The sequence below is a fragment of the Heloderma suspectum genome, chromosome 4, assembly GCF_057233095.1.
Source record: "Heloderma suspectum isolate Gila_16-S chromosome 4, 16-S_ref, whole genome shotgun sequence".
NCBI lineage: Eukaryota > Metazoa > Chordata > Lepidosauria > Squamata > Helodermatidae > Heloderma > Heloderma suspectum.
In genome coordinates, this window is record NC_139461.1 from 3,828,056 (window position 1) to 3,849,703 (window position 21,648).

At 53.0% G+C, this 21,648-nt stretch overlaps 1 protein-coding gene across 28 annotated transcripts in view; it reads right to left on the bottom strand.

Annotated features, from left to right (window-relative positions):
- Window positions 1–21,648, bottom strand: part of SCRIB (scribble planar cell polarity protein) — a 102,405-nt gene that overhangs the window by 14,311 nt on the left and 66,446 nt on the right. For 12 of the 28 annotated variants that reach the window (XM_084854648.1, XM_084854627.1, XM_084854636.1 and 9 more), the window contains 4 exons: window positions 7,013–7,129; window positions 6,446–6,585; window positions 6,259–6,296; window positions 3,747–5,464 (listed from right to left, as the gene is read on the bottom strand). In XM_084854648.1, coding sequence (XP_084710774.1) covers window positions 5,114–5,464; window positions 6,259–6,296; window positions 6,446–6,585; window positions 7,013–7,129 — 646 coding nt within the window. In that variant the 3' untranslated portion in view covers window positions 3,747–5,113. Of the gene's footprint in view, window positions 1–3,746; window positions 5,465–6,258; window positions 6,297–6,445; window positions 6,586–7,012; window positions 7,130–21,648 lie in introns of those variants that run through there. The other 16 variants (XM_084854645.1, XM_084854654.1, XM_084854653.1 and 13 more) reach the window with 5 other exon arrangements.

Sequence of the window (21,648 nt, forward strand, 5' to 3'; positions counted from 1 at the left end):
AGCTTTTGTTGGAGTCTATATATGGGCCACCAGTGACGATGCTTCAGTGTTTCCTACTCTGCTGGAATTAACTGGTTCTTCACAGAAAGCACAGCCTACCATAGTTGTTTATAAAAAGTACTTTGGAGTGTAGTAAAGTAGAAGTCCAGAAGGTCAGAGAGGAATGGAATAGGCAGTTGGAGTGCTCTCTACACCCTAATCAATAGAAAGTTGCCTTAGCTTCCTTATGTACTATTTCTGTAGACCTAAAATTGAGGCAGATGCAACAAAAATGGATGTTTCCCATATATTGGACACCATAGAGGCTTGTTAAGAAGCAGCTGGCTGGCTCTGTTAGATGCTGGCAATGTCACGTGGCCAATGCCTCGCTGAGGCTGCGATGTGGGCATGCCCTGTGGTGGCTCCTTTCTGGTTGGAAGTCATTGCTCGAACATGTTTTGTTCTGGAAAAACCTGCAACAGTGGATGTTCATGCACTTTTAAATTACATCCCTGTGATGTGGGAATAAATAGTTGGAAAGCAAAAATGGATGGTGTGAGCCCTTACAGCTGCAAATAAACTTATACTTCAAGCTTAGAGGGCCCACCACCCACCACCTATCATTTAATGGACTGAAGATCTTGCTGCTTTTGCTAGGTTTAAACGTACCTCCTACAGTCATCAATCTCGTATGAATGCTTATTCAAATATAAGGACAGCTTATATTAATGGATATATTTGAAATAGAAGTGTTAAATTCTTATTTTTCTTTTTTACTTTTTAAAAATAAGGGTGATGCAAACGATTATTGTGTATAGGTACGTTTTATGATCTGTTCCTTTTCCTTCCTTCTTTCTCTCTCTCTTGAGGTCCTCCTCACTTTTTAAATTTGTTATTGTGATATTTGCAAAGAAAAAGGCATTGGGGCCCAAAGCACCTCTGAAGGGATTGGAAGATGGCCTGATTTAGACCCTACTCTCCTGGAATGAGCTGCTGGCCAGTGCACAGAGATGGATTGCTATGTTGTGCAAAGCCCAAGTCAGCAAGGCCACTGCTTCCTTGCACAGGGAGCAGGCTCTGGTCCCACCCTGGTGATCCAGGCGGGCCTTTGTGAAAACATTATCCATGTTTAGTAGGAGGTGGGTATTTCAAACTAGAGGGGCAAAGTGTTGAAGTGCCCACAGCTCAGAACTCTAACCAGCTGATGCTGTGCTTCACTTCCAGGGGGACCAGGTCTCTAGAACACTAAAGAGAAGGCCGGAAGAAACTGTGGTTGATCCAAAAGGAAGGAAAACCATGCCTGGACATTTTGCCATTCTTGCGCGTGGAGGCCTTCTTCTGACCCTGGTCTCCGCTAGTATGTCCCTGTAGTGAGTTTGACAAATGGTGAGGAGTCAGGTCAGGTGTTGAACTGACACAGTGTCCTATATGCTGTTTATTACAGGTATAACGGCCCACCAAGTACTGAATAAAGGGCAGTTGATTGCTTCTTAGAGCAGGCCCGCACACAGTGGGCAACTTCACGCAGAGAGAGATTGGTACCAAGCAGGCACCAGTCCACGTTAGTAATTACTAGCTGTCTAACACTGATAAGGGTGTAATTCTCATGTCAACGACTGCCCAATTTCCTCTGTTTACTTTACTGAGTTGGAGAGGGTTCCCTACCCTCACCCCCGGTGCTGGAATGTTGGGATCCCTTAGTCACGAGAAGTACATTATTGCCCTGCCTGAAATGTTTCAGGCACGTACTAAAATATTGGAAGAGGGTATAAAAGATTGGGTTGAGGCCTAATCAATTTGGCCTTGCTCCAAGGGGAAAATTTTGCACATCCAGCCCGGAGAACTGTGGGTCCTAGGAACAATCTCTAATATGCTGTTCACTGGGGCCTCTGGCATCTACCAGCTTTGAGGAAGTTGCCAGCTTCGTCAGCTGAAGAGATGTGTGAGTTTTCTTTGTACTTTTATTCTACATCCATTTTCTATCTATAAACTACCATCCCTTTCACAAGTGGGCTAGTTTCATCTTGGCAATCCCAAGAATCTACTTTGACTGGGGCCTGAACAGATCAGGCCTCCAGATTAAAACAGTCCCTAAGGATGCAACCCTACGTGGATAGTCATCAGCCTCTGAACTCAGAGGCTAGAGAGTATCCAATGCAGGACGGTTGGAGCGTGGAGGCAATCCTCACCTCTGCACTCCAGCCACCCTGCATTTCGCCTGTCTAGCAGCAGTGCTTTGGAGGGGGAGGGAGGGAGGCTGGGGTGATCATAGGAAATGGTGTACCACTGCTGCCCCAGTCCCCTCCCCACCCCTGGGAATGCCCTCCTTTCCCTGTCTCCATGTTCTGCTTTCTGACCACGGAGAGGTAGCTGGCACAGTTCTCTCTGGCCGGCTATGAGGGGGAGGGGGTGGGGAGCACAGTTTCCTGGCTCTGAGCCCTGTCTCTGACCTTGGAGCCAGGAAACTGAACTATCCTATGCCCCCCAGATGCCATCTGGGGGGCACAGCATCGCTCCCAAAGCATCCCTTACCTAAACAGGCACACTTCCTTAAAGGGAACGTGTCTACATTCCAGTGCTTCAGCCAGAGGGAGTGCCTCACAACGGGGGCTGCTGCTACAGCCCTGACCACGAATAACACAGCGTCCAGAGTGGCTGCTACCATACAAGAATGTGTCTTGAACAATGCAAAGAGTTCCCTATGAAGGGTGACACTGCCTAGGCCTTCATTTGGCGAGAGATCCTCCATTCAAAGGAAGGGGGCACAAGAAATGAGGAGGTGGTGGAATCCCTGATGGCAAACGCTGCTGCGTTGTGGGCTTCTTTTTAGGTGGCTTGATTTATTGGAAGGCTTAGTGGAAAGCAGGGGTTGCTGGGTCCGGGAGCTGGTCTGACGATTCCTCTGAGAGATGGAGGAGAAGCCTTATAGAGGAAGCCCCCTTGGCAGAGGCAGGTTCCCTGTTTGCTTCTAGTTCTGGAAAGTAACAGCCCTCTGTTGACCAGGAGGGGCCTAGGACAAATGCTCAAGAGACAAGTGCTACGCTCTGTTGCAAAGAAGCCTGGAGTGGGAAGGAGCTGCCATTTCGGGGCTCCCCTGTCATTGCCTCCCCTGGCCCATCGTAGAGCTTCACTTCTTCAATGGAGCTTGTCCGGTGGTTGGCGCTGGCATAAAGCGCTCTAGGAGGACCCTGGACTCTGCTGCTGACGGAGCCCGCATGTTGGCTGAGGCTGGCACACGAGGGCTCTGCCCAGCCCAGACAGCAGTTATGGCCAGCATGGCCGACCGTGATGGCCGTGACAGCAGCAGGCCCTCGGTGGTTGCTAAGGCCAGTGTGCAGAGGCAACGTGGTGTCTCCCGAGGATTCTGCTGCCGCCGCAGCTCCCAGCAGGACGGGATTCTCCTTCAATGCTTTGGCTCTCACGTTGCTCCATGCCACTCTAACGTGCTGCGGAGCCGATCCTTCTTTTGGTTTAGCAGAGGCTCCACGGCCAGTTTCTTCCCCTTCAGGGTCATGGCAGAGCCAGGAAGGGGATAAGGAAAGAAGCAGAGTTGGGAGAGAGCAGAAAGACTGCAGAAGTGATGGGTGGTTGCTGTTGCTTTTGGAGTAGGAATGAGCAAGGGTCTCCAAGGGTCTCCCCTGCTGCCTGAGGGGGCCCAGCCCCCCACCAAATTCCCCTCCCCACATCTCTCCCACTCTACCTTGTTTTCCTCTGGGGCCTACAATGCCTTTTTTGCTACTCTAGCCCACCAAACTCTAACAGCTAAGGAATCAGATAGTTCAGAACAGCCCTGCCCCAGGCAAAAGGCAAGGATGAGCAAAAGACAGGAGCCCAAGTTCACCAGCGCCAAGACAAAGACTTGTCATGGGGTTCCTTCCTTCCTTCCCTGGCCCGTAGGGAGACTGGGCCCCTTGTCAGATGCCTCCTCACACCAGTCTCGGAGAGGTGAATTCCATGACAGGGATCGTGAGAAAGGGATCAAAAATAAAGCTACCAACATCGTAGAGCTGGAAAAGGTGCAGAAAAGGGCAACCGAAATGATCAGGGGGCTAGAACAACTCCTTTGTAAGGAGACGCTATGATATTTGGGGCTTTTTAGCTTAGAAAAAAGCAAGTAAGGGGAGACAGGATAGAGATGTACGCAGTTATCCATTCTGTGGAAAAAGTGGAAAGGGACATTTTTTTCTCCCTCTCTCATAATACAAGAACTTGGGGTCATCCAATGCAGCTGAAACGTGGGAGATTCAGGACAGACAAAACGAAACACTTCTTTAAGGCTGTGGTCCTATGCGTTCCGGGCGGCCGTAGGATAGACGGAAATTCCCCCCAAGGCTGGCCACTCCTCCCTCCCTCCCTGTCAACAGAGGCAAGGCAGAGCACTGGATGCTCCGAGCGTGGCGTGCTCCACGCCACTGACAGGGCTGCCCTGCCCAACTACGGCGTTTGCTAGCACAAGAGACAGCAACGGCCACCAACTAGATGTCCTACAAAGGCACCCAGATAAATTCATGGAGGCAGAGAAGGCTACCAGTGGCTGCACCGTTCAACGTCTACACGCAGGAAACAAGACGGTGGCCTAGGTGGGCCAAGGGAGGCCGCCTGGGGAGCCCAGAGAGGCCCTAGCTGCTCTCTAGAGCCTCCAAGGGAATGTCTGGACAGGGCAAATGGGGGCTCAGCCCCCTCCCCCAGCCACAGACACCAGCCACGATAATCCGGCAAGCAGCCGGAGGCAGCAATCAGGTGGACCATCTGCCTTTGTCTCCCTTGGGGGGGGGAGCTACAGGGCCTCGTGTGCCGTGCTGTGACGGCCCCTGGAGCTGGGGAGGTGGGAGAAGGGCCCAGATCACGTGAGCAAAGGAGCCCAGGGCAGGCCAGCCCACCCTGAGACTCTCCAGGGCCGCCTCTGTCAGAGGTGGGACCTCCCCTCCTTTGCTCCCCGGCCCTTTTAACTGGAGATGCCAGCGACTGAACCCAGGACCATCTGCATGCCAACCAAGGGCTCTCCCATGAAGCAAGGGTGCTGGTGGGCTGCAACTCCATTTTAGTGTAAAATAAAAGCTCCCATCAGCCCTAGCTGGCATCGCCCACGGTGAGGGATGATGGGGGCTGCAGTCAGCTACCCTGCCCAAGGTTACTACTGCCCCCCGACCTCCGGGAGAAGGGAGGGGCAACAGTTAAGGCACCAGAATCCGTACGGTCCAAAATGAGCACTGCCAAGGCTGCCTGGATGCCCACAGTTGCCCAAGGAGTGCTCAGCACTGCCACGAGCAGACTGCGCGCAGGGCTTCAGCCCCTCGTTGGAACAACAGCCAGCCTGCAGCCCCCAGCCTGGGTCACGCTGGGCCTCCCAGAGGGCAAAGGTCACCTCCGGCTGGTTTACTGGCTGCCACCCAATGCATGCAGCTTGTACCTGGATTTCATAAACAGGTTTGGAGGAAGGAATGGCAGCAAATTCTCTGTAGAGAAACTTCTTTTCAGGCAAAGACTGGAAGGATCAACGGAGAGGATTATGGGCGGGGAAGAGGCAGAGAAAGAGAAGAGAATGAGCGGGCGTGTGGCGAAGAGGGCAGGGGGCGGCCGGGCAGGAGGGGCTCCGTCGGAGCAGTGGCAAGTTTGGGCCCGCCCCTCCCCATCTGGTGCCCCACTGGCCAGCAGCACCGTTGGAGCGGGGCAGGGAGACTGAGTCTGGCTCGCTACTCTGGAGCCCGGTCTAGGCCATGGCCCCTGGGCCTGGCCCTGTGCCCCGGCTGGAGCGAGGGCTCTTTGGCTGGCCTCCTGCACAGCAAGCGCCTCGAAGCCCCTGACGCCTCACCGCAGCTGTTCCTGGCCCGGCTGAGGAAGGGCCGGGGGCAGCATGTGCGCCATGGCAGCCCTGGGCACAAGGCACGGGGCTGGCTGCAGCATCAGGCAGCGAGAGAGCCCACCGCGCTGGAAAGGACGTCTCTGGGCCAGGGCAACAGCAGATGCCGCGGGCAGGCCTGCATGTGTCTCTCAGCATCTTCCTCAGAGCTGAGACACCGGGGCAGAATGGTGGCAGCGGGAGAAAAAAGCCAAGCACGGGGCAGACAGGGAAGGGGGCAGCCCAGGCACACAGCAGTGAAGGGAGAGCAACACCCCGAGGCTGGGCAAACGGGCTCCCGCATGGGCAAAGGGCCGGGCACGGCCTCCCTGCTCCTCCTGCTCAGCGGAAGGGAGCCCTGCAAGGTGCACCCCTCCCAGCAGCCACAGGGCCTGCCTGCCTCCCCAAGAGGGCCGCCCGGGGGTGGGCCCGCCTCCTACCAGCCTGCCTGGCGAAGTGACGATCTGGGAGCTGCATTCTGCAAAAGAGGAGGGGAGGGACGAGGATCAAGAAAAGCTTTGGCGGGGGTGGGTGTTTCTATGCACCCATTCTCCCCCCCTCCCATGAAATGAGCACAAGTTCCTGCTTACAAGGGCAGGACACACCAGCTGAAATAAAGAGAGATACCGTCCAAGGGTGTTGGCGAGGGCGTGGGGGCTGGGGAGGGTGCCTCTGCCAGCTGCTCCAGCGTGCTGCGCTTCTTGCCCTCCTTGGATTTGGCAATCACCATCTGGGCTTTCAGCGCGTCCTGCTCCAAGGACTTCATTCTGTCCAGCGAGAAAGCGAGAGAAAGAAGGGGAGTGAGTGGGCCTGAGCCCCACGGCGGCCACACGTGCATCTGTCACCCCAGGGAACACCGCCCCTTCACTCAGCCCAGCTTGCAATCGTGGCGTGTCGTGCCCAGAGGCGGAGGCACCCCGGAGGCCACTGGCCAACGAGGGGCAACGTCCCGCCCGTGCTCTGCGAGGAGGGGGCGGCAGGAGGCAGCGCAGGCTCCATTGGGGAGCGCCTGTCAATGCCCAGGGGAGCGCCTGGCGCCCGCTGCCAAGGCAGCTGGTCCTTGGCGGGGCGCCGCACGGCACTCCTTCCATGCTCCAGCCAGAGCACCGGGCTCCCCTCTGGACCTGGGAAGGGGCATCTCTGGAGCGGGCATCCTGCTCTGCACAATGGGGAGCGGGGGGAAGCTCTGCACACCTGGGTCGGCCTCTTGCAACAGCAGGGCCCTGGCCCGGCGCCTGCTGCCGGGCCTGGTACAGCCTCCTGGCCAGGTCCTGCTCATACTGTTTAATGCTCTCTTCAAGAGTGGAAGAGCTGAGAAGGAGAGGAGGGAGACGCAGAGGTCACGGCAGGCAAGCGAGCAGAGAGAGAGAGAGAGAGAGAGAGAGAGAGAGAGAGAGACTGACTGGGCAGCCACATGGGGAACGACGGGGACACCCAAGGCAGTTCCTGTGGGTCTGAGGGGAGGACGCAGTGGCCCCTGAGTGAGCCAGAGGAGCTGCCACACGTGCAGGGAAAAGAGGAGGGGAGGATGCCGACGGCCGCCTTGAAGTTGCCCAACAGGCACCGTCAGCTCAGCGGAAAGGAGTGAGCAGGGCAGAGCGTTTCACCAGTAAAGGCAGCCAAAAAACCATTTGAAATGGCTTAAACAAATGAGTCAGTAGAGTGAGCTCATGAGGGGCCATGTCCATGCAAGGGGAGTCCGCCAGCACCTACGCTATGTGCCACAGAGGCCGTGCTGACGTGCGACTCCCATGCACTGAGGCCAGGGGAGCCCTGGCATCTGCCCATGGCCCTGTGGGGAGAGGGAGCCTCCCAGCCCCTCCTCAGGCTCTCCCCGCAAGGCAAGAGGAAGCTGGCTGCAAGATCACTGCTGAGAGTGCCAAGGGACTTGCTGGCATCAGCAACTGGCACTGAACGACAGGCCCAGGGGCTGGGACCATTCGGGGGCAGCGGGTTCCCTTTCCTCCAACCTGTCGAAATGGCACTGCCTCAGCCTGAAGCACACTTGCCTGAGGCAGCCCCTCGCACCAGAGGCTGTCAAGGGGACTTTTCAGAGTTGGAAGGTACCCCAGAGATCATCTAGTCTAACCCCCTGGTCAAGGCAGAGTGCAGCTACAGCCTCCCTGACAGGGGGCTGTCCAGCCACTGCTAAAATACCTCCAGTGAAAGAGAGCCCCCCGCCTCCCAAGGCTGTCTGTCCTACTGCCCAACAGCTCTCACTATCAGTCCTAACGTTAAGCCAGAATCTCCTTCCCTACAATTTCCACCCGATGACTCTGGTCCTGCCCTTGGGAGCAACAGAGATCAACCCTGCATGGCTGCCTTTCAGATATCTGAAGGCTACAATCATGTCTCCATCTTCTCTGCTCCAGGTTAAACACAGCCAGTTCTTTCAGCCATTTCTCACAGGACTTGGTTTCCAGGCTGCCTCACCACCCTGGCCACACTTCTCTGGACATGCTCATTTGCCACTGTACTTAAAATGTGGCACCTAGAACTGGGCACAACCCTTCACATGTACCCTGACTAGCACAGAACATAGTGGAACGCTTATTTCCCATGATCTGAACACCACGCTTTTGCTAATGCAGCGCAAGATTGCGTTTGTTTTCTTAGCAGCTGCATCACACTCCTGGCTCACATTCAGCTTGTGATCCACAAAGGCAGTTCCGTCCTTGGTTTCCCACATCGTAGACTTGCACCTTTGATTTCGCTTGCTTGTAGCTCAATGCAAGGCTTTATGTTTACCCCTATTGAACTTAATCTTTGTTTCAAGCCCAGTGTTCCAGGCACAGCTGGCCCTTCCATGAGCTACAGGGGCTCTCCTGCCTCAAGCAGTAGGTTCCATGCAGACCCCCCCGGACTGCATGCCCCCCCCCCCCCCGCTCCAGAGAGCCCTGCTGGGCATTCTCCTGCTGTGGGAAAGGAGTTGGCATGGCAATCTGGCAAGACCGTCGCCACCCACCCTGTGTTTCCCCCCAGAGCTTGCGGTCACCTCAGAGTAAGGCACGGGGTGGGTGGAGGCTCCGCTGAGGTGTGCCAGCCTCTCTCTTCCCGTGGCAGATGCCACGGGAAGAGAGGGGCCAGGGCAGCTCTCTGGGACGGTGGGCTGATGCCATACGCCGAGAAATCCTCGAAGGGAGGCCTCGCCCCACCCGGTGCTCCAGACAGCTGCGCCAGCTGCTCTCTTGCCACAGCAAAGGGCGCGCCAGCTGCTCGATGCCTCACTCTCAAGGCAGAGCAGCCAGAGCGGCTCCCCAAAGCACAGCCCAAGTATCTCGTGGCGAGGGGTCCTTCCCGAGAACAAGGCACTAGCTGGGAGGCGGCACTGGAGGGGGCTGGTGCTGCCTTGGCACAGGCAGTCTCCAGGGCTGCCTGTGGCCGCAGCCTCATTGTCGGGAAGGGCCCCTCACCGCGAGGCACTGCGGGAGAGGCCTGCAGCATGCTGGCACCACAGCTGCCGCCAGACGGGAGCGAGCGGGGTGGTCGCTGCCAATGCCACCATAACCACCCCCAGGAGGAAAGGTGGGGTGGCCGACACCACTAGTGCCACCATGGGACGGGGGAGGAGGAGGGGCCATGGCAGAAGGCCTTGCACAGGCCCTGGCGCGAGCCCGTCAAGACCCTTTCGGACCTTGATCCCGCCTTCTACGGGGTGTGGGCTCTTGCCCCGAGCTTCGCATCCTCTGCAAATTTGATAAGCAACCCCTCTACACCCTCATCCAAGTCATTTGGGAAGATGCTGAACAGCACTGGGCCTGGGACAGAGCCCCATGGCACTCCACCCGAGAGCCCCCTCCAGGAGAATGCCGGACCATTCATCAGCACTCCCGGAATATGCTTGCTCAGCCAGCTGTGCTTCCGCTGAACTGTCGTCTTGCCCAACCCAGACTGTGTCATGTCAACAAGGACATCACGGGGAACCTTGCCAAAGGCTTTGCTGAAATCATGATATACTATGTCCACAACATTCCCACGATCCACCAAACTAGTAACTATCAAAAAAAAGAGATAAGGTTAGTCTGGCATGACGTATTCCTGACAACCCATGTCGACTCATATTAATCAGTGCATTATGGTCTCGATGCCGAGGATGCCAGTTTAGAGCCTTCAGGAAGGGTGTTGCCTGATGCCTCTAGGAGCTGCTTGAAATGAGGAGCGGCAGGCCATCAATACGATTGCTCCCAAGTGTCCTTCACCTCATCATAGAGCTGTACCAGCTCCTTGGTATTCTGAAGAGAAGGGATGATGAAATGCTTGGGCCAGCAATAAGATTGCAAACAGCGGAAGACCCATAGCAGATATGACCGAACACAAGTGAGAACGCATCTTTGGGCTTATTCCGTGGCGGTGATGGCAGTGAAAAAATCATATTTATCACCACCATAGCGTCTGCACAATGTCATCCATTGGCACTGTATGTGAGAACTGCCACCCCATCACCAATATCCCCTTTAGGGGCAAGGTGCTTGAGCGCATGGTGGCTGGGCAGCTTCAGACGTGCTTGGAGGACACTGATTATCTGGACTGATTTCAGTCTGGTTTCAGGCCAGAATAGGCATTGAAACAGCCTTGGCTGCTCTGTCTGACGACCTTCTCTGGGTCAGGGGAGGGCCACCCTGTCAGGGGGAGTGTTAAAGTCAGGGGGAGTGTTATCCTGTTGATCCTCCTGGATCTCTCAGCGGCCTTTGACACCATTGATCATGGTGCTTTACTGGATCGGCTGTGCAAGGTGGGAGTTGGGGGCACTGTGCTGCAGTGGTTCCGCTCCTACCTGCAGGCCAAATTCCAGAGAGTGGTATTGGGGGATTCCCGTTCTGGCTATTAAGCTGTGGGGTGCCACAGGGTTTCCGTTCTATCGCCCATGCTGTTCAACATCGATATGAAGGCATTGGGTGAGGTCACTAGGAATTTGGGGGTGGGATGTCACCAGAACGCTGATGATGCTCAGCTCTATTTCTCCTTGTCGTTGGAGTCAGCTGTGGCGGTGTAGGTGCTGGACCAGTGCCTGCAGGCTATAATGGGCTGGATGAGGGCCACTAAACTGAAGCTAAATTCTGACAAGACTGAAGCTCTGTGGATTGGTGGTTCCCGAGTTTGGGAATTGGGTAAGCGACCTGTCCTGGATGGGGTTGCACTCCCCCTGAAGGAGCAGGTGCGTAGCTTGGGAGTACTCCTACATCCATTCCTGTTGCTGATCCACCAGCTATGGCCTTTCCTGGACAGGCATAACCTAGCCACAGTAGTGCACGCGCTGGTAACTTACCGATTAGCCTATTGCAATGCGCTTTACATGGCGCTGCCCTTCAAGATGACTCAGAAGTTGCAGCTAGTGCAAAATGCAGCAACTAGACTGCTGACCGGAATACCTCATAAAAACCATATAACACCAGGAACTGAACTGGCTGCCAATACGCTTCTGGTCGGAATTCAAGGTCCTGGTGATGACATTTAATGTCCTAAGTGGCTTGGGACCTTGATATTTGAGGGTCCACCTCTCCCTATATATATGGCTGCCTGAGGACAGAGCTCTGTTGGAGAGGCCCTCCTCTGCGTCCCACCAGTGCGAGACATACACTATGGAGGGGCATGGGAGAGAACCTTCTCTGCAGTGGCGCCTGGCTGTGGAATGCCCTCCCCTTGGAGGCCCGATCGGTAAAGACCTTGGTTTTGTTTCAGTGAAAAGTTAAAACATGGCTTTTCACCAAAGCCTTTGAGGGCTAACTGAGTTCCCTAAAGTTGCACACACTTTTAACCATTTTATTGTTTTAGATTTTCTAATTGGTATTAGCTTGTTTAATGGTTTGGTATGATTTTAGCTGTTTACATTATTGTTTTATACCATTTAGACTGATTTTATCTGTATGCTGCCCTGAGATCTTAATGATATAGGGCGGGATACAAATGTTTTACATAAATAAATAATCCAGCGGAGCCTTGTCCAGTGGTGAGGGGCCTATCTGTGTAGGCCCAGATGGCAGAACCTTCTAAGGCTTACTGCGACTTGGCGTGACGTTTTGCAGATAACCTGCCCACCTCTGTACCGACTTAGATGCTACAATTTTGACAGAGTCAGAGATGGATGAAACCAGAACGCTGCCTGGCCGTATCATTATGGATACTTTTCAGTTTGAGAATGAAGCATGCGCTGCATGTATTCTCAATCCTTGCCCATCCTGATTATTGAAACCAGCCAGGGCTGGGATGGAAACAGGGACCTCCAAGGCAGTGAACACTTCAACAAGGGTTTGGTCCCTACTACCCTTTAAGAGGCAGTGGTTAGACCGTTAATAAAGAAATCACATTTTGACCCAATGATTTGGACTTGAAGGACTTCTAGGCCCCTTCCAACCCTAATATTCTACGATTTAGCACAATTATCACCCAGGTTCTAATCTTCCAATCTTGAGCAAGGTGCTAGAGCATGTGGTGGCCTCTCAACACCAGATGACATTGGAGGAAACCGATTATTTTGATCTCGTTCAATCCAACTTCAGGCCTGGTTTTGGGACAGAAGCAGCCCTGGTTGCCCTGGTGGACGACTTACACGGGACAGCGGATGTGGAAAAAGTAGCCCTACTGGTTCCCCTGGATCTCTAAGTGGCTTTCAATGCTATGGATATGGTATCCTTATGGATGGCCTAGCTGTGATGGGCATTGTAGGCATGGTGCGACAGTGCCTCTGGTACTTCCTAAGGATCAGAAGGTGGTGCTGGGGGACTTCTGTTACATCCCATGGAGATATTTTTTAAATACAATAAGCAGTATATAGGTCTGTTAAATAAATAAAGGGCTGGTTGCTTATGGGGTGCTTCAGGGTCCATCCTCTCCCCCATGCTTCTCAACATCTACATGAAACCAGAGAGAGAAGTCAACAGTGGATGGAAACCCAGGTTAGAGCTCACTTTACAGCCTGATTTGTCTGCCACCATTGCATCTGCTCAGAGTTCTCCAATGGAGTTTGCCGAGTGGTCAAAGGGCTATCACAACTGGGGATCAAGGAGAGAGGGGACCACTCAGAGGTCCATTGTGACCAGTGTACCAGATGCTTCGCAGATGAAATTGCTCTTGGCCATTAAGAAAGTACAGAGAGCCCTGCTGGATCCGATCAATGTCCATCTAGCCCAGCACTCTGTTCACACAGTGCCAAACTAGCTGCCCATGGGAAACCCACAAGCAGGACATGAGTGCAAAAGCACCCTCCTGCCCATGTTCCCCAGCAGCTGGTGTACAGAGGCATACTGCCTCTGATCCTGGAGGTAGCATAGAGCCATCCGGACCAGTAGCCACTGATGTCCTCCATGAAGTTGTCTAACCCCGTGATGGCTTAGCAGGGATCGCTGAGGCCCACCCTGCCCGAGGGGCCCCACTGAAGCTGCTCCTTTCCTGAGGCCACTCACCTCTCAGCCAAAGCAGTGAGGGGAGCAGCCAACAGGCTGTCTGGGAGCAGCAGCACATGGGGGGAGGCCAGGCAAGCCGCTGTGGCTACTGCGCAGCGCGTCCCGGAAGCAGCAGGGAGATGCTGCTCCGCTGGCCAGAGTCCTGGGGGTGGGGCTGCTCCAGGAGAGTGCACTTAAGGAGGCAGCGCTTAGGCAGAGGAGGGAGGACACACAGAAGACGGAGGACACGCTGACTGAAGGCCGACAAGATGCTGAGGATTTGGAGGAGGAAGAGAAAGCGAAGCCATGCAGAGGACAAAGGCCACAGGCAAGACAAGGACCAGACGACGGAGGTGTTTCCACCCCTAGCCTAATTCCTGCAGCTGCTAGTGTGGTGGGGAGAGGAATAAGCGCCAGCAGGGGCTGTGCAGATGGGGAAAGGGACGGGCTGGAGAACCAGGCACTGACCTGGCAGAAGGAATGGAGCCCAAGGCTGCAGGAGGCGGGAGACGTGGCCGAAGAGCTGGCTCGGCTCCGGAGTGGGAAAACCCTTGGGCAGACGGCCCGGGCAGCCTGGCCCGTATCCTGGGAAACTGCCCATCTCCCTCTTTGGCGGAGGTGTGAGAGTGGGGTTAGAGAAGCCTGTCCCGAGGAGCCACTCCAGGGGGAGGGCAGGGCAAAAGAACCCCTGGCGTCAGAGCTCATTTCCCCCACAGACTTGGAAGACAGTGAGGAGGAGCTTATCTGCCCACGAGCCGAGAGGCTCGACTTCAGAGAGACCTGGCTGCGAGGGACTTCGCTGTGGCGGTTCGCTGGCTTGGCAGCGTATATTCTGGTTGTGTGGACTGTCAGTGATCTAACTTGTCACCTTTTGAGTAATAAATTTACGTTTCAGCAAGAGGTTGTGGTCACATGAACTATGGAAGCAATGGAACAAGGGGGATTTGATGTGGCCCTTCCAATGGACCCGCCGACAACCCCCCTTTTAAAGCCATCCAAATTGGTGGCCATCACTACCTCCTGTGGTAGCAAACTCCATACTTTAACTACACGCTGTGTGAAGAAGTCCTTCCTTTAATCTGTCCTGAATCTCCCCCCAATCAGCTTCATGGGATGACCACGGCTGGGGTTCCAGTATTATGAGAGAAGGAGAAAAATGGCTCCCTCTCCACTTGCTCAACACTATAAATAATTTTGTACATCTCTATCATGTCTCCCCATACTTGTCTTGTCTCCAAGCTAAACAGTCCCAGCTGCTCTAACCTTCCCTCACAGGGGAGTAGCTCCAGCCCCTTGATCATTTTAGTTGCCCTTTTCTACACTTTTTCCAACTCTACAATACCTTTTTTAGGTGTGGTGACCACAACTGTACAAAGTATTCTAAGTGTGGTCAGACCATATATTTGTATAAAGGCAATATGATATTGGCAGTTTAATTCTTTCCTAATTATGCCTAACATGGAATTTGCCTTTTTTACAACAGCTGTCCTCCACAACCCCAAGATCTCTTTCCTGGCTGGTCATTGCTAGCTCAGATCCCATCAGGTTATACTTGAAGTTGGGATTTGTTGCCCCAACGTGCATCACTCTAAACTTGCTTAGCTGAACTGCATTTCCCATTTGGATGCCCATTCTCCCACCATGGAGAGATCCTTTTGGAGCTCCTCACAGTTCCTTTTTGTTTTAACCACCATAAATAATTTGTTGTAGTCAGCAAACCTGGCCACTCCACTTGCTGTTGTTCAGTCATTAAGTTGTGTCCGACTCTTTGTGACCCCATGGACCATAGCACGCCAGGCCTTCCTGTCCTCCGCTCTCTCCCGGAGTGTGCTCAAGTTCATTGGCTACTCCACTACTCCCCCCTAATTCCAGATCACTTATGAACAGGTTGAAACGTGCTGGTCCCAATTGTCAGGATTGGCCTCAGGCTCCCTGTGGAGGCCAAAGATTCTGAATCCAATTCAGAGGCAGAGTAAGGAGGAGACAAGTTGGGTCAGAGAGCAGGGAGGAGATTCACCAGGAGACTCCAGGAGTCCAGGAAGAATCTTCCCAAGGGCATGACGATAACCATAGAATCATAGAATAGTTAGGGCTGGAAGGAGCCTACAAGACCATAGAGTCCAACCCCCTGCTCAGTGCAGGAATCCAGGTCAAAGCATCCCTGACAGATGGCTGTCCAGCCTCGTCTTGAACGCCTCCAGTTGTCAGGGTGGACACTGAGCTCATAGAATCCCAGAGTAGTTCTGATTCTGAGGAAGAGGAGCGTGCTCCTCTTTCCCAGGGCCAACAGCTGACGGAGATTCCTCCCACCAGCATTCCTAGCTTAGATAGCAGTCCTGGGAGTGACAGAGCGCGGGAAGCAGACTTGATGGACGCGCGACGCCGACGCAGAGAGCGGCGCCAAATGGAGGGCGCAGAAAGGAGGCGTAGTGCCCGGTTGGCGTGCAAACAATGGCTGAGCCCAGAGGATCCAAAGGGAAAGGGGAGGGACTCTCCCTAGTCCTTAAGTTCAGGGGTCTGCCAGTAATTCCCTTTCAAACGGGGACCAACTGTTCCAACGCAGGGCATAGGTACTCTGCTGCTCATATCTAGTTGCTAACAGTAGAGTTGTTAAGTTGTAAAAGAGGAATAAAGCTTTGAAAAGAATCCATTTGTCTGTGTCTGGACTTGGCTACTGGATTAGACTGAGAGAGGCCCACCACCGCCCTAGGGAATGGGTTCCATTGCCGTATTGCTCCAAAAGTCAGGAAGTTTTCCCCATGTTCAGCCGGAATCTGGCTTCCTATCACTTGAGCCCATTATTCTGTGTCCTGCACTCTGGGATGACTGAGATCCTGGCCTTCCTCTCTGTGACAACCTTTCAAGTACTTGAAGAGCACGATCGTATCTCCACTCAGTCTTCTCCTCTCAAGACTAAACATGCCCAGTTCTTTCCGTCTCTCCTCATAGGGTTTTGTTTCCAGTCCCCTGATCATCTTCGTTGCCCTCCCCTGAACCCTCTCCAGCTTGTCCGCATCCTTCTTAAAGCGTGGTGCCCAGAACTGGACACAGTACTCCAGATGAGGCCTAACCAGTGCTGAGTAGAGGGGAACTAGTACTTCCCGGGATTTGGAAGCTATGCTTCTATTAATGCAGCCCCAAACAGCATTTGCCTTTTTTGCAGCCACATCACATTGTTGGCTCATGTTCAGCTTCTGATCTACAACAATTCCAAGATCCTTCTCGCTTATAGTACTGTTGAGCCACGTATCCCCATCTCATAACTGTGCATTTGCTTTTTTTTCCCCTTGGTGCAGAACCTGGCATTTATCCCTTATTAAATTTCATTCTGTTGTTTTCTGCCCAGCGCTCCAGTCTATCAAGATCACTTTGAATTCTGTTTCTGTCTTCCAAAGTATTAGCTATCCCACCCAATTTTGTGTCATCTGCAAATTTCATAAACATTCCCTGCACCTCCTCCTCCAAGTCATTAATACAAATGTTGACGAACACTGGGCCCAGGACTGAGCCCCGCTCGTACCCCGTTTGTTACCTCTCCCCAGACTGAGAAGATCCCACTGATAAGCAACCTCTGAGTTCGATACTGTAGCCAAGTGTGGATCCACCTGAGAGTTGTTTCATTTAGCCCACTTTGAGCTAGTTTGCTCATCAAGAGATCATGGGGCAGTTCAGCTTTGCTGAATTCAAGGTATATGATGTCCACAGCATTCCCACAGTCCATAAGGGAGATGACCTAATCCAAAACTGAGACCAGATTCGTCTGGCAGGATTTGTTCTTGACAAATCCGTGTTGGCTTTGAGTAATCACTGCATTGTTTTGAAGATGCTCACAGACTGATTGCTTTATAATCTCCTCCAGAATTTTCCCAAGGACTGATGTCAGACTGACTGGTCTGTAGTTCCCAGGTTTCTCCTTTTTGCCCTTTTTGAAGAAAGGGACAACATTTGCCCTCCTCCAATCATCTGGCACTTCACCCGTCCTCCATGATTGCTCAAAGAGAATAGACAGTGGTTCTGAGAGGTCTTCTGCCAGTTCCTTTATTACTCTAGGATGCAGTTCATCTGGCCGCGGAGATTTGAACTCATTCACAGTAATTAGGTGTTCCTTGACCATATGCCTATCGATCTCAAGCTGCAATCCTGCCCCTTCAGCCTGTACTTCGCCTTTGCCATAGTCCCTCTTCAGGAGAAGACTGAGCCAAAGTCAGAATTGAGCACTTCTGCCTTTTCCTTGTCATCTGTTATCATTTTGCCATCCTTATTTAGTAGTTGAACCACCATTTCTTTCCTCTGTCTTTTACTATGCACGTAGCTGAAGAAAGCCTTTGTGTTGCTTTTAGGATCCCTCACTAACCTCAGCTCGTTCTCAGCTTTAGCCTTCCTGGCGCCATCCCTGCAATTCTGTGCTACCTGCCTGTACTCTTCCTTTGTTGCTTGGCCTTCTGTCCACTTCCTGTATGTGTCCTTTTTGGTTTTCAGGTCACCTCTAAGCTTTTTGTGAAGCCAAACTGGCTTCTTCTGTTGTCTTCTGCCTTTTCTTCTTGTTGGAATTGTTTGTGATTGTGCCTTGAGAATTTCCATTTTACCCCCCCCCCCAAATCTTGGACTCCTTTTCTTGTTAGCGTCACTTGCCATGGGACCTTACTGATCACTGTTCTGAGTTAATTAAAATCGGCTTTTCTAAAATCCAGGGTACGCGTTTGGCTACACTCGGCTTTTGCTTCCCTTAGAACCAAGAACTCAAGTACAACATGGTCGCTTTCCCCCAGAGTTCCTGTAACTGCTACTTTATCTACTAAGTCATCTCTGTTGGTCAGGATCAAGTCAAGGATAGCTGATCCTCTAGTTCCTTCCTCCACTTTCTGTAGGAGGAAGTTATCCACCACACAAGTCAGGAATCTCTTGGAGGGGCCATGTTTTGCAGAATTTGTCTCCCAAGAAATATCGGGAAATCGAAGTCCCACATTACTACTACATCATGCTTCCTTGAAACATTGGCAATTTGTTTTTCAAAAGTTTCATCCTCGTCTTCTCCTTGGTTGGGTGGCCGGTAGTAGACTCCGACCACCAGGTTCCTTTTATTCTTTGCTCCATTTATTTTAATCCAGATGCTCTCGATGGGGCTACTAAGCTCATCCTCCTGTATTTCTTTGCCAAGATATGTATTTTAACATATAGTGCAACTCTACCTCCCTTTCTGTTCCTCCTGTTCTTTTTGAACAAGTTATATCCTTCAACTACTGTATTCCGGTCATGGAAGTCATCCCAAGTCTCAGTTACACCTGTCAAGTCATAATTTCCCTCCGTATTAGGAGTTCAAGTTCGTTATGTTTGTTCCCCATATGTATAGACATCGAAGTTTTGTTGTTTATTCGTTCAGTCGCTTCCAACTCTTCGTGACTTCATGGACCAGCCCACGCCAGAGCTTCCTGTCGGCCGTCGCCACCCCCAGCTCCCCCAAGCTCGAGTCCGTCACCTCCAGAATCTCATCCATCCATCTTGCCCTTGGGCGGCCCCTTTTCCTTTTGCCTTCCACTTTCCCTAGCATCAGCATCTTCTCCAGGGTATCCTGTCTTCTCATGATGTGGCCAAAGTACTTCAGTTTTGCCTTTAATATCCTTTCCTCAAGTGAGCAGTCTGGCTTTATTTCCTGGAGTATGGACTGGTTTGATCTTCTTGCAGTCCAAGGCACTCTCAGAATTTTCCTCCAGCACCACAGGTCAAAAGCATCTATCTTCCTTCGCTCAGCCTTCCTTATGGTCCAGCTCTCACAGCCATAGGTTACTACGGGGAATATCGTTGCTTTAACTATGCGGACCTTTGTTGTCAGTGTGATGTCTCTGCTCTTCACTATTTTATCAAGATTTGTCATTGCTGTCCCCCCAAGAAGTAAATGTCTTCTGATTTCCTGGCTGCAGTCAGCGTCTGCAGTAATCTTTGGGCCTAGAAAGACAAAGTCTGTCACTGCCTCCACGTTTTCTCCTTCTATTTGCCAGTTATCAATCAAGCTGGTTGCCATAATCTTGATGTGCTTTATAGTCTGGCTTTCTTCCTACATGTTTCTGAAGACTATTACTGGGCGCTATTAGAGCTGTTCTCTCCGTTGTGCTGCATGAGCCTTCATCCATTGTTACCCCCAACTTTATGTCTCCCTCCCCTGTAGCGTTCAGTTTAAATCCCCCCTGATGAAGTTCTTCATGCTGTGGCCAAACACATTCTTCCCAGCCCTTGTGAGGTGCAACCCAGAGCCTTGAGAAGAGAAGACTGAGGGGAGATATGATAGCGCTCTTCAAGTACTTGAAAGGTTGTCACAAGAGAGGAAGGCCAGGATCTCTTCTCCATCATCCCAGAGTGCAGGACACAGAACAATGGGCTCAAGTGACAGGAAGCCAGATTCTGGCTGAACATCAGGAAAAACTTCCTGACTGTTAGAGCAATATGACAATGGAACCAGTTACCTAGGGAGATGGTGGGCTCTCCCACACTGGAGGCGTTCAAGACTAGGCTGGACAGCCATCTGTCGGGGATGCTCTGACTTGGATTCCTGCACTGAGCAGGGTGTTGGACTCGATGATCTTATAGGCCCCTTCGAATCCTACTATGCTATGAGTCTATGAAAATCTAAGGTGAATTATGGGATAGAGGCAGGAATAAGAAAGAATAAACTGATACATAGGCGACGCAATGCCCATGACACATCACTCCAAACCACAATAAATAACTGAAGCTGAAATTTTATGTTGAAATGCTTAACATTTTAAAAGGTGTTTGTTTATAAAAATGGCCTTTTAATATTTATAAACAGGCTGTGCAACTGCTGGTTGTTTACTGTGGCTTGGAATAATAAAGAAGAATTGCAGGCTGTCCACCCTTCAGGGCTTCACAAGCAGACCTGGCCATGATAACACCTGCGTTAGTTACATCACATCTTGACTACTGTAATATTCTCTAAACCAGGAGTGGGAAAGGGGTGTCCTTTTAGATGGTGGAGTGCAACTCCCACCATCCCTGACCACTGACCCTGCTAGCTGATGGGATCTGGAGTCCAACAAGATCTGGAGGACCACAGCTTCCATGCCCTTGCTCCACAGGAAGCCTACAAAGAGCCTGGGGAAGCGTCAGCTGGTAGAAGGAGAGAGCGGCAGTCAGGCGGCTCGTGGTGCCTGCGGTCCCTGTGTCGAGTCACTGCCCTGGCTGCCCCCTGATGCCGACGGTGAAAGCCTTCTTCATCTTAGGGCTGGGACCAACCTCTGGCCGATGCTGCCCCGCCATTTCACGCGGATGTCAGAAAGCACAGGAGCCCTAGACCCCGAGGCCTCCCAGAGGCCAGGGCAGCCGCTCGCGGCACTGCAGATGTTGCTGGCTGGCAACCCTGGGTGTCCGCGTTGCGCCTGGCAGCATGTGGGTGGCCACCAGCTGCCCACCCGTTCAAAGCCTCGAGGCCAACAGCCACTGGGCCCCCTCCAGCGAGCCAGGAATAAGTGAGACCCCACCGAAGGCAGTGCGCTCGGCCACGGCCCCATGAAGCAGCTCAGAACACTGCCACGCTGGACCTCCCACGCCACTGAGAGGCCCAGGAGAATAAACAAGGGCACACTCTGCCCTGCCCGTGTTCCAGCACAAGCCGTTCTCTAGGGCAGCCCAGACAGTCTGCCCAGAACCAGGCCAAGATGCAGACTGTCCGTTCCGCCCAAGGAAACCTGGGGCTGGGCTGCCACCGCGTGACTGGGCATGTTGCCGAAGAATGGCACGTGAGAAACGAGCGGTCCTCCTTTCCACTGGGGCAGGCAGGGGTGGCTTTTTAAGGCCAAGGGCGCCGCGCGAATGCCTCCTGTGGCATGGCTAGAACATGGCCCTCTCTCCAAGAGGAACCATCACCTCACTCCCCAGACAAAAACCCATGCCGGCCATCTCAAGCAGCCCAAAGGGGCAAAAGGCGAGCGCGCGCGCGGTCTGCTGCACCACTGCAGGAACTGCACCTGTCTCCAGCCTGGAAAAATGGAAAGGTCCCCACAGACACCAGTAGGGAGCACTAAACATCTTCTGCACAGCCTGAAGTCCAAGTCAGTGCAGATGCGAGCAACTTTATCTGCACGGTGTCTTGGAAACTGGTCGCAGCATGATTCTAAGGGCTTGCCCACCTGCTCCGGGGTCCACATTGTAAGAGCCCCTACCCCTTCTGCGTGTGCGCGCGTGTGTGTGTGTGCGCGCGTACACGTGCACACACTTTACCACTAGGAATAACTCTACTGGCTGAAACCAACTGGAAGCAGCAGTGGCAGAAAAGCAGGGTCTTTTTGCTGCCGCCGCCGCCGCCGCCACCACCACCACCACCACCACTGCCTGGAGCAGGCCCTAAGATGGGCTCTAGCCCGTCACAGCTGGAAAGACCATGGGAAAAAGTGGGGCAGCCTTTTCTGCCTCATGCCCCACTTGGGGGCATCCTGGAGG